At 54.4% G+C, this 12,218-nt stretch overlaps 1 protein-coding gene across 5 annotated transcripts in view; it reads right to left on the bottom strand.

Annotated features, from left to right (window-relative positions):
* Window positions 1-2,075, bottom strand: part of FERMT2 (FERM domain containing kindlin 2) — a 51,057-nt gene extending 48,982 nt beyond the window's left edge. For 3 of the 5 annotated variants that reach the window (XM_058829234.1, XM_058829235.1, XM_058829236.1), the window contains exons 1-2: window positions 2,006-2,074; window positions 906-1,074 (exon numbers count right to left, since the gene is read on the bottom strand). In XM_058829234.1, coding sequence (XP_058685217.1) covers window positions 906-1,074; window positions 2,006-2,068 — 232 coding nt within the window. In that variant the 5' untranslated portion in view covers window positions 2,069-2,074. Of the gene's footprint in view, window positions 1-905; window positions 1,251-2,005 lie in introns of those variants that run through there. The other 2 variants (XM_058829237.1, XM_058829238.1) reach the window with 2 other exon arrangements.
* Window positions 2,076-12,218: the final 10,143 nt, after the last annotated feature.

Here is a 12,218-nt window from a genome sequence, read left to right as displayed (position 1 = left end):
CCTGGAGCAGAGTGCTTGAGCACTGTACTGGAGCAGGAGTGCTGGGAGCTAAAGCAGGGTACTGGGAGCTGGAGCACAGTCCTGGAGCAGGGTGCTGGGAGCTAAAGCAGGATACTGGGAGCTGGAGCACAGTCCTGGAGCAGGGTGCTGGGAGCTAAAGCAGGGTGCTGGGAGCTGGAGCACGGTACTGGCTCAGGGTGCTGGGAGCTAAAGCAAGGTATGGAGCAGAGTGCTGGGAGCTAAAGCAGGGTACTGGGTCAGGGTACTGGGTCAGGGTACTGGAGCAGGGTACTGAGATCTGGAGCACAGTATTGGAGCAGGAGTGCTGGGAGCTAAAGCAGGGTACTGGGTCAGGGTGCTGGGTCAGGGTACTGGGGCAGGGTGCTGGGAGTTAAAGCAGTACTGGAGCAGGGTGCTGGGATATGGAGCACAGTACTGGAGCAGGGTGCTGGGAGTTAAAGCAGTCCTGGAGCAGGGTGCTGGGATATGGAGCACAGTCCTGGAGCAGGGTGCTGGGATATGGAGCACAGTCCTGGAGCAGGGTGCTGGGAGCTAAAGCAGTCCTGGAGCAGGGTGCTGGGAGCTAAAGCAGTCCTGGAGCAGGGTGCTGGGAGTTAAAGCAGTCCTGGAGCAGGGTGCTGGGAGCTAAAGCAGTCCTGGAGCAGGGTGCTGGGAGTTAAAGCAGTACTGGAGCAGGGTGCTGGGAGCTAAAGCAGTCCTGGAGCAGGGTGCTGGGAGCTAAAGCAGTCCTGGAGCAGGGTGCTGGGAGCTAAAGCAGTCCTGGAGCAGGGTGCTGGGAGCTAAAGCAGTACTGGAGCAGGGTGCTGGGAGTTAAAGCAGTACTGGAGCAGGGTGCTGAGCACCGGGAGGATGCCGGGCTGCTCGGAGGGTCCCGGGGCACTCACCGAGCTTCTCGACGAGGCGCAGCATGACGCCGCCGATGTGGATCTCGCCGGTGACCCTCAGGGTGACGTCGCGGCCCAGGTCGGTGACATGGACGCTCAGCTCCCACGTCCCGTCGGCGTAGCAGCCGTCCGGCATGCGGATCCCGTCCAGCGCCATGGCCCCGGCCTCCTGCGCCGCCGGCCGCGCCCGGCACGGAGCGGGAGCGGGATCAGCAGCGGGATGGGCCCGGCTGTGCCCGCTCCGCGCCCCGGGGCAGGGCTGGGGGCGCGGTGGGGCGGGATCGGGGCCGCAGCTGCCCCGCCGCCACCGCCGCCGCTCCTGAGGGGGCGCCGCGGGAGGAGCAGCGCGGGCGGGCAGGGCGGGAGGCGGAGGGAAGGAGGAGGAGGAGGAGGAGGAGGGGGATAATAATTAAAGGAAAAACGAGCCTGTGGCTGCCGGGCCCCTTGGCCTTTTATGGAAGCGAAGGACGGAGCAAGTGGGGGCCGCTCCAACATCCGGGAATCGCCGGGGGGCGGCCCGGCCGGCATCGGTCCGGCCCGCCTTGGGATTGTCCCGGTTCGGCCCGGGCCGGCCTGGCTGTGCCCGGCCCGGCTCAAAACAGCTCGGCTCAGCCCGGCTTATCCCGGTTCGGCTCATCCCTGCTCGGTTCTGCCCATCCCAGTCCAGCCGAGTTTATCCCAGCTCCGCTTATCCCGGCTGGGCTCTGCCCATCCCGGCTCGGCCCAGTTTATCCTGGCTGGGCTCTGCCCATCCCGGCTCGGCCCGGTTTATCCCGGCTGGGCTCTGCCCAGTTTATCCCAGCTCTGCTTATCCCGGCTCGGCTCTGCCCAGCCCAGCCCGGCTCAGCTCATCCTGGCCCAGCTATGCCCGGCTTTGCTCAGCCCAGCCCAGCCTGGCTTGTGGCCACTGGTCCCAGGGCATCCAGAGTGGGAAATTCGGGAGCCAGCCTGGAGAGCATCCATTTGGGCTGGTGGAACCTTGGCTTCCCGAACACGCGTGGGTTCCACGGCATCCATGCCCACTCTGCACCCTTTGGGGAGTGTTTTAACACCAACCCCAAATTCGTAGGAAAAATCCTTCCCGTTCTGCAAAATCCTACCTTGGCGTAGTAGCCGGTGCCCCCGTTGAGGCTGGGAGATGGGCTGGTTCCCTCCATCCTCATAATCTGTGTGAATATGGGAAATGGGAACTGTCTTTAAATAAAAGGGTCTGAACCGGCACAAATGGAGGAAAAAAAAATATTATCCGCTTCCTGTAGCTCCTCCACCCAGTGATACACACATCCCGCCAAGCAGCCGCGCTTCCTGAAAATCCAACGCGCAGAAGGGGCTGCGGTTTGAATTCCAGCGCTGTGGATGTGTCCTGCCCCATGCCAGGTGATGGGAAGTCACATCCCAACAAAGCTGTGCCCACCTGGCAGCCTCAGGGATGGATCTGCCAGCGCTGTCTCCATGAACACCATTCCCACATTCCCAGTGAATGGGAGCTTTCGGACCATGGAATCATGGCATGGTTTGGGTTGGAAGGGAGCTTAAAGACCATCTGGTTCCAGCCCCCTGCCATGGGTAGGGACAACTTCCACTAGACCAGGTTGCTTTGGCACCATATAGGCAACAAAACCTCTTAACAGGATGGTAAATTTTTTCCACATTTCACTTTGCCATTATAATAGAGATATTTATAAAGGCTATTCCTCTGCTTTAATAACTAATATACCTTTATTACATTTAATACTAACAAAACCTTTCCTGAGGTCACTCTGGGCAGACTTAGCCAGGTTTTATCCAAGGGTTTTTGCTAAGATGGCTGATGCTGCCACAGTGAAATTGGGTGATGCTGCAGCAGGTGACCTCCCCCCTCAAACCCTCCTGGGACCTCAATCCCTGGTGAGAGTAACCCCATTCCATCCCCCCAAATGTGGAAGCCAGAGCGTGATTTAGAGGGTGACTCTGGAGCGCAGGCGAAAGCCGGTCTGTAACAACAAAGCTTTCCCAGATGGTATCTCCGTGTTCCTCCAGCCTCAAACAATAGGGCAATAAATAGAAAGGGTTACTCTCGGCCCGGCGTGTTGGACGAGGTTCCCAGCTGATGCAATTGGATACGGCCCCGCGGAGCTGGTAACCTTTTAGTACAGCTGGCTGCTCGCTGAGGAAAGGCTGCCGGCTCCTTCTGCTCCTAAACCCCCTCACAGAGTTTCCCTTTCCCCGAGGAAGCCCCTCTCCATCCCGGGGGGCTCCTCTCCTATGCAGAGGGAGAGGCTCCCTGAGCTGCACTGCTCGGCCGAGAGGCAAAGCAAGGTCAAAAATGCACCGGCGCAGCTCTTGCGTCAGAGCCAGCCAAGCATCCCCAGGGCTCTTCCCACTGTTTGCAACAAGTCCTCTCTCCTACGAGCAGCAATAGCCAAATAAGGTCCCGAAAGGCATGGCTGCTTCCATCGGGATTGGGATGATACCTACCAGACCTGCCCGCGCTGCAGCTCCCAACCCATCTGCCCATTCTTTGCAGCAACAGGACACTTTTCCAGTGAAACACCTCCATGGGCATCCTTAGGAAAGCAGTGGTGAAGCTGTTACAATTTCCCTGTCCCCAGTTTGTTTTGTCCCTTTTTTTTTTTTTAGCTCGTGATTTCTGTTTTGGTTTTTAAAGTGTTATGGGCAGTTATTACAAGCAGCTGGTGTTCCTGCCCGTGTTCCTGCTTGGCTGCTCCGGGCAAGCCGGTCAGACTGGCTCTTCCCAGGGTGACCAGCCTGGGATTCTGCTCCTCAGTGCCTTTGCTGGGTGGCTGGAGCTGGGAAAGCGACAGGACTGAGTGCCTGGGCTGTCTCCATACACAGAGACAGAGAAATTCCCCCAATCTCTTTGTAAATGAAGGCTCTGTTTCCTCAAATGCTCCGAGCACGATGTGCTCTGAGCAGGCTCCTGTCACCTCTCTGCTTCACCTGGGTCTTGATATTCCCTGTCTGCAGCTGCTTTCTTAAAAAGGATGAAGTTCCAGGGAAAAAAACCAAACCAAAAAGGAGAAATGCAGATGCCTGTTATTCCTTTCACTTTTTGTGTCTCCTGCACTTCCCAGCCCATATTCTCCCTTCCAAACCACTGCACCTGGTACCACTCTTCACATGGGGTTTGCAAGCTCTTCACAAAATCATGGTATCACAGAATAGTTTGGGTTGGAAGAGACCTTAAAGACCATCACATTCCAGTCCCTCACCTCTTCATCCCCTTCTGCCTCCAAGCCTCTTTTGGACACATCCAAGGCTCCCTTTTTACAAATGACCATTTCCCAGCAGGGACAAGGTCACGCTCCTGGCAGAGGAAACATGCTGGGTAACTCTGTTTCCTTGTTTATTCCTGGCCACATTTTGTTCTTCCCTGATTTTGTCATTTCAGAAACATCCACATGACGTGGCTCTGCTATTTTTCTGGATATAAAAGCAGAGCAATGTCTCTGTCGTGGCCACATGTCCTACAAATGTGCCACCACCTGGGTCATGCATGGAGTTAATCCAGTATTCCTGTGGTGAAATGATGAAGGATATTTGTGATGAGGATCTTGAAGAGGCGCAGGAGATGGGGAGGTTTTGTCTTTCTAGGTTGTGACTCTCATTTGGTTGCTCCAAGTCCTGTCCAACCTTGGACACTTCCAGGGATCCAGGGGCAGCCACAGCTTCTCTGGGCACCCTGTGCCAGGGCCTGCCCACCCTCACAGGGAGCAATTCCTTCCCAATATCCCATCCATCCCTGCCCTCTGGCAGTGGGAAGCCATTCCCCCTCATCCTGTCACTCCATCCCTTGTCCGTGCCCCTTTTCTGATGGCCAAGGCCACATGGAATGAAGCAAGGGACAAAGATTCAACACTGTCACAGCCATCCAGCCTGGTCCTTCATGCCCAAAGATTACAAAATCATAGAACAGAATCCTGGAATAGTTTGGGTTGGAAGAGACCTTAAAAATAATCTCTATCCTCCCCTGCCACCGGCACGGACACCTCCCATAGATCAGGTCACTCCAAACTCTGTCCCAGCTGGCCTGGAACACTTCCAGGACATCCACAACTTCTCCTGGCAGCATCTGGAATAAATCCTGGGCTGCAAGAGATAGCTATGCTGAGATAAGAGGCAGGAAGCTGCACTGAGGTGCCTCCTCCTTGGCAAGTCAAGCTGAGGTTTCGAGGCCCCAGAGCTACAAATTCCCCTCTCATTTTCCTGCCTCTAGCTCCTGAAATCAGCCACGGTGCACTGCAGCCTGCCAGGCTGGTGCTGCAGGACAAACCTCCCTGCAGGGCTCTTCTCTGTCCCCTCTTCACCTTCTTTCCAGGTATTTGGGTCAATTAAGCTCTCGAAGCCTCAGGCTGGGAGGTTTTCTCCTCTGCAGTCAGCTCTTCATACACAGCACTCCACTGGTTCTCTGGCTGGGCCTGTGTCAGGCACTGGTTTCCTGCTGACATTAATTCCTGTGCTGTCATTTGTGTTTTAGCCTTTTTCTGTGTCCTTCTGATGTTTCCAGCTGCCAGGAGTGACTTCCACTGAGTGTGACTCTTGCTTTGGCCCACGCAGGAAGCGACGTGCCCCAAATAATTTTCTGGTCCGTTGTCCCCAGTGTCAGGAGTGTCCTTGAATTTTGTGTCCTTCTGGAAGGGCTGGCAGGTTCTAGAGCATCCTAAAACATCTCTTTGAGCCAAAGGGAGTTGTTAGCTGAACACTTGAATCCATGTGATGGAGAATTTGGATAAATCCCAGGTAAATTCTCCCAAAAGCTGATTCATCTCCAGGGCTGCAAATTATGCCTGCAGCTCCTTGCCTGGTGCCTGAGTGTCTCCCAAGAGCCATGCCCAGCAATCCCTCTCATTGCTGATCTTCCTCTGCATCACCTGTGCCTCACTGATGGTTTTGGGACCACTCATCATCCTCACCTGGTGACTTCCTGTGGTAAATATCGCACAGAGATGCAGGAATTTGTTCCTCTCAGGTGCTGCTGTCCACATCCATCTTTCAGACATTTCCAGAATCCTCAGGGATGTTGGACCATCGCCCCCATACAGCCCAAAGGCTCAAACATCTCCCACACCCCCTCTTCTCCCACAATGTGCAACACATTAAACCACTTTCTATTGTCCATCAGATTTTTGGAGCCTTTGCCACTCCCGTTCTGGCTTTTCTCCACCTCCAGAAGGCCTCCTATTCTTCTGTCTTTACAAATACCAAGTGCAGGCTGGAAGAATGGATTTGTCCCATGGAGCTGGAGCTCAAAGAAAATCCAAATGTCAGGCAACACTCAATCACCATCTCTGGGGTTGGTGACTCTGGGGTGTCAGAAATAACACCCTGAATCATTTGTCCACTGTTACTCAGCAAGAAGAAACAATAAAAATCACAAATAATTCATTGGCTGGATCTTATTCAAATTCCTACTATTTCTCTGGCCAGATAGTAGGAAACATCTATTTGGGAATGATTTACTGGAGGGGGAAAAAAACCACCAAAAAATCCCCAAATTCCACCCTCAATTATTCTCAGCTGCTCTTCAGGCCCTTTTGGGGGGAGCCACTTGATGGGAAGTGGAGCTGTGGGAACTCACCCTGTGCTGGCACCCAGCACCCTGCAGGTCTCCAGGTGGTGAAGGAGGGGAGGAAAACTGCTCCCAGCACCCAGTGTGATTCCAAAGGGACAGCCCCACAGCCAGCACCACCCAGTGCTGCAGCATCAGCCCAGCCCTGGCACCCACCCGTCCCGTTATCTCCCCAGCCCCAGCTCTTCCCTCCCCAACGGTTCGGGAAATTGGCTCCCAGCCCATCAGTTTTCCCTCTCTGAGGGGGAGGTGAAGCTGGTCTGGCAGGGTTTTTTAGGGAACTGAGGCCTGGGGCATCCCTGAGACGCGCTGGACAACTCCCACTCTGTGGATGTGCTCTGGTGTCGCTCTGGAACTTGGCAAAAATCCCAAAATTGTTGAACTGGAGAAGGAAATGCAGCCCTGAGGATGGGGTTGGCCAGTGGTGCTCAAGGGATGTGAGGATGGCGATGAATTTTCCTACTGTGCAGTCCCCAGAAGCCCCAGCCTGGACCACCCATCCCCTCTGGATGGCACTGGCATGTTCCATGCTGGCTCCATCACCAACCCACTTGGTGCCAGGGTCCATCCCCACCCCACAGCCCCCCAAAAATGCTCTGAGATGAGTTTACTCTTCATCCCCATGAGCAGGGGTATGACAGCAGCAGCTCAGGGAATGGGAACACCCAGATGTAGAGAGCAGTTGGGACACACCTGTGGAGCAATTATCCCCCAAAATCCCACACCTCTCTTTCATGTGGCATCCTGAGAAGGATCCACGTGGCCTGGAGCTCCCTAAGGATGGGGTCTGCTGCCTCCAAGCCCTGCCAGAAGGAAGGAGAGGCTGGCAGCAGAAACACCAGCTCTTGTTCCCATTGCCTGATCCCAGGAACACCCAAAACCTCGGGAATAAGGGACTTGAAGCAAGCCACGTGGGTTCAGGGAGCTCTCCAAGGCGGCAAAGGCCCCCTGAGTACAGCCCCATAATTTACACCTGTCCTATAAATCACACCCTCCGGATAAATCCCACCCCTGCTGCGGGAAACTGCGAGGCTGGAGGAGGAGGGGAGGAGGAGGAGGAGGAGGAGGAGGGGAGGAGGAGAAGGAGAAGGAGAAGAAGAGGAGGAGGAGAGGAGGAGGAGAGAAAGAGGAGGAGAGGAGGAGGAGGAGGGCACCAAGGACGGAGCTGCTGGGCTTTGGCTGCCTTTGCTCATGCGCTTCCAGAGACCAAAAAGCACGGAAGGAGAGTTTTTATCGATTCCCACGTCAGAGGTCGGTGAGAGCCAGCTGATAACAGGTCCCTGAACAAAGCACCGACACCACAGGGCTCTGTGGGGTGTTTGGGGGCACGGCCCTGATGGAGAAGGACACTTTAACCCTGTGTGAAGCACCCAAATTTGCCCCAGACCCCAAGTCACAGGTCCAGGGGAGCGACTCAGCATCATCCCCTAAAACCTCTTGGGGTGTCCATGGGGTTCTCAGCGCCCCCAAATCTCTGCTGTCTTTGTTTTTTTAACCAAAACCAGTGATACTGCCCATAGCAGGGGGTTTGGAATGAGATGGTCTTCAAGATCCCTTCCAGCCCAAACCATTCTGGGATTTTGGGATTCTATATTCTGGCTCTTCTTGCTGTGTTGGGGATGTGTGAGAGCACAGGTCTCAACCCAAATTCCCTGATCGTATCCTGCAATGAATGGCTGCAGCCAAGGGAATCACAGGAATTTTCTCCCATTTTCCAGATGGAGAAGTTCAGGTTGGACACACGGCAGTGCCTGACAAACCCTGAGGATGCAGATCTCGACTGGAGCAGGGATGGCACCACCCAGGATTCTGGAATGGTTCACTTTGTGAAAAAGCACAACAGCCCCTGGGTGCAGCATTGGTTAAAAAATAACCCCAAATTGCTTCCTTTTGAAGGGAAATTAATGCTGGGAGGCTGCAGGGAAGCATCAGGGTTGTGCCCTGATGGACTCCGAGCTCAGATTTCCCAGTCACATCCACATCTCCCCACCGTGGATCGCTTTGACTCTCAGAGAGCTGTTGTGAGATGAAAAAAGGGATTTGGGGAACATAATCAGGAAACAAATCCATCTGTGGAAGGTGTTGATACATTTTAGTTGCCCCTCAGCCACCTGAGATGCCCCAAGGTGCTGCAGCACATTTGGGAACCTGTTGTGCTGGGGGAAGGGGGAGGTGGATGATGGCCAGACGTGGCTTTGTGCTTTTCCAGCTCCAGCCTTCACCGGAAAGATCGGATGTGAGCGGGATGGTAATGCAGTTAGTGCTGGAAAAATAGAGACAGAGCAGGGCAGAGTGGTTTAATAAGGTCGATGTTATTGAATCAGCCGGGTGGGATGAACTTTGTCTCCGTGCAGAGCACTCTGAAGCCATCAGCAGCTCCCCTAGGAAATGGAGCTGGGCTCTCAGCTGGTCAGGAATGGGAAATTGTGTTGGGAATCCCTCATATCCCGTGAAATGGAGGTGATTTGTGAGCTCCTGGATCACACACAGTATCTGCAGCCATGGGTCCTGTGGTGCTCCTGCTGCAGCCCCACATTCCCTGCAAAATAAAGGTCAGAGGGGCTCGTGGAGGGCCCCACTGAGGATCCCCCAGTCCCAGTTCCTCAGCAGATCCTGGTGGGATGGGAGAGTAACCAGTGAGGAAAGGTTGAAAGAATTCAGGCTGTTTACCCTAGAGAAAGAAAGAATGATGATAACATCTTCAGGTAGATAAAAGAGGGTTTATCTAGGGAGGGAGGGATGGAAGAGGGAGGAAATGCCCTGTTCTGACTTTTCACAAGGGATGGGCAAAAAGCAATGGACAAATCACCTGGAGAAAGACTCAGACTGGCTCTTTGGGGAGGCTGTTCAGGTGTGAGGGGATGAAGGAATGACCCCACCATCAGAGGGTTTTTAAAAGCCAGGAACAGAAGTCCTGGGTGGTTGCTGTGTCCACTCTGTGCCAGCAGGGCTCTCCCACCTTCTCTGGCCAGAAAAACCCTTTGGCAGCTCCTTGCTTGAACTGGACGATGCTGGAGCTGCAACAGCTTCATTCCAGCTTCACGTGGCAGCCCTGCCCTTGGCAGCAGGGTTGGAGCCAGGTGATCTTTAAATCCCTTCTAAACCATTCTGTGATTCTGTGATTCTCTGCAAAGGTGAGTTGAAGTTAATGCCAGGCACAGCCCTGCTCCAGTCCCTGCAGGTAAATCTCAGCAAGGACACTCAGCAGGAAGAATCCAACTCAGTCACTAGGAGAGGAAACTGCAGGAACCAGCTGGGGCTTGGAAAAGGGGGAAAAACACCCTCCAGCCAGGAAAGAAAACAACCTGCTGGATCGAGAGCTGCCTGTCAGTGATGGTTGTTTAAACATGGCAGAGAATCAGAGCGCTCGAGGAGCTGGATGTGTGTGCAGGAGGATGGGAGACAGAGGTGGATGCCAGTATTTTCTGGCAGGGCTGGGTTGGAAATATCCTTCAGCTCCTTAGATAGCAAGGCGGAGATTCCGACGCGGAGGAATGCGCCGCGAGACGCGGCCGTGAGAGGGTGGGAGGAGAAGCCAAGGCCCATGGCAGCAGGATAAGAAACATCCTGGAGACGAGGAGAAAATCAGGTCAATGCTCTGAAGTGGCTTAACAGGACATCAGGAAGCTCTTGGGAAGGGGAATGGCACAGAGGGGGGAATTGGTTCAGGTGAGAAGAGGTCACCATGGTGGAGATCATGGAATTGTGGGATCCTGGAATGGTTTGGCTTGGAAGGGAGCTTAAAGCCCATCTTGTTCCACATCTGCCATGGGTGACACCTTCCACTATCCCAGGGTGCTCCAAGCTCCGTCCAGCCTGGCCTGGGACACTTCCAGGGATCCAGGGGCAGCCACAGCTGCTCTGGGCACCCTGTGCCAGGGCCTCTCTGCCCTCCCAGGGAACAATTCCTTCCCAATATCCCATCCATCCCTGTCCTCTGGCAGTGTGAAACCATCACCCCTTGTCCCATCAGAATGGAGGGTGGTTATTCCCCATGATGGATGTCGTGCCCTCAGCTGGGAGCTGCAAGCTCCTGGGGACCAGGAACTGAAGGAACAAGCGGGAAGTTCAGTGCCACCTTCTCAGGGATGGACAGGGGACAAGTTTGGGATCCCAACCCAGGCCCCTGCTGCTCTCCCACGCTGGGATGTCAAGTGATGAACAGTCAGGGATTTATCACCTTGCTTGGCTCCCAAAGCTCTCTGCACCAAGCACTGGCTGATTTAGGGAAGCCCCATCCAACAACCAAAATCCTGATGTGCACAGACTTTTATTTTTTTAAGGGAAAATCCATGAGGTTTTGTCAGAGTATTTTTTCCAAGCCTCAGGTCCCCTGTCCTTCCTGGCAAAGCTGTGGAGTGGCCAGGCTTTGCTTCCAGCTCTCCAGTGTGTTCCAACATTTATTCCTTGCAAGGAAACACCTCTGCCTCCTCCTCCTCTTCCTCCTCCTCCTCCCAAGCGATGACACCGGATGGTGACAGAGCCAGGACAAGAAAAAACAGTGATAGCAGCACTGGAAAGAATAAGGAAAAAAACCCACAGTAAAAACTCCCAAAGTTCCATCAAATCTCATGGAAATTAGGCAGCATCTTGCAGGATTCACTCCTGGATCTCCAAGAATCCAGGACAGATGACCTGTCCTTCCTGGAAAAGATTCCAGTGGAAAGGTGGGACCTGCTGTCCAGCAGAACGAGCCCCTCCCTGGGAGAACCCAAATCCTGGGAGCAGCACTGGCATCTCAGCTGGCTTTGGCAGGTGACAAACAGCTGCCACCCACACCCAACCTGCTTGTGGTCGTGGCAGGTGACATCCTGGGTGGCACAGGGAAGAGCAGGGAGAATGAGAATCCCAATTTCTTTTCCCTGGGAGAGGTGCCAGGATCAGGCAGGGCCACCCTGCTGTGTCCTCAGGTGTCTTCTGCCACCAAGCCACCACCCAGGGATGTGCTGCTGGAGAATCACTCAGCTGGAACAACTTTCTCTGGAACATTCCCAGTGTGGAGAATCCCAGAGTCGATTTTCCAGGCAAGGCTGTAGGAAATGAGAAGCGCTACAAGAGAGAGGCTGGTGCATTCCTGCCCTCCTGCATCCCACAAGATCAAACAGATGAGGAATCACATTGTCCTGTGAGGAAAAGCAATTTCAAGGAGGGGGAAAAAAAAGGCAGGAGATGTTCTTTGCAGGATAGCTGCTCCAGAGATCATGGGTGACATTTCCAGCAGGGCAAGGAACGCTGCAGGGTCACATCCCAGCGAATACAGGGAAGATTTGGGCTCGTTTCCAGGCACTCTGGCTTCAGGCCAGTCACTTAACTCTCGGCATCTCAGTTCCTGCAGCTGGAAGAGAGGCAGGAGTTTCTTCCAGGACTTTGGGATGCACATCCACAAGCGTGGGGGACACTGGTTTTCAGCCAGCCCCACGCTGACAGGTGCAGGGTCAGGTTCAGGAAGTGCCACTGGAATGATTTGTAGCTGCTTTTTTGGGGGGAGCTGTTTCCTTCCCTTGGCCATGTGATGGGAGCTGCCCACTGGGATGTTGGGAGCACTGGGATGGCTCCTCACTCACCTTTTCCAAGGGAATTTGGCATCACTGGTGAAGTTCTGGGGCTCAGCAAAAGGTGACTTGAAGACAAGGCCTTAAGGGAATTCCAGGAGGGATAAATCTGTCTGTCTGTCCCTCCAAGATCCTTTGCAGGCAGCATCTCCCATCCTTCACTCACAGCATTCCTGAAAGCAAACAGATAAA

The sequence above is a fragment of the Poecile atricapillus genome, chromosome 1 (genome assembly GCF_030490865.1).
Source record: "Poecile atricapillus isolate bPoeAtr1 chromosome 1, bPoeAtr1.hap1, whole genome shotgun sequence".
NCBI classification, from domain to species: domain Eukaryota; kingdom Metazoa; phylum Chordata; class Aves; order Passeriformes; family Paridae; genus Poecile; species Poecile atricapillus.
Note: the sequence above shows the minus strand (reverse complement) of the source record. Positions and strands in the feature narration are given on the sequence as shown.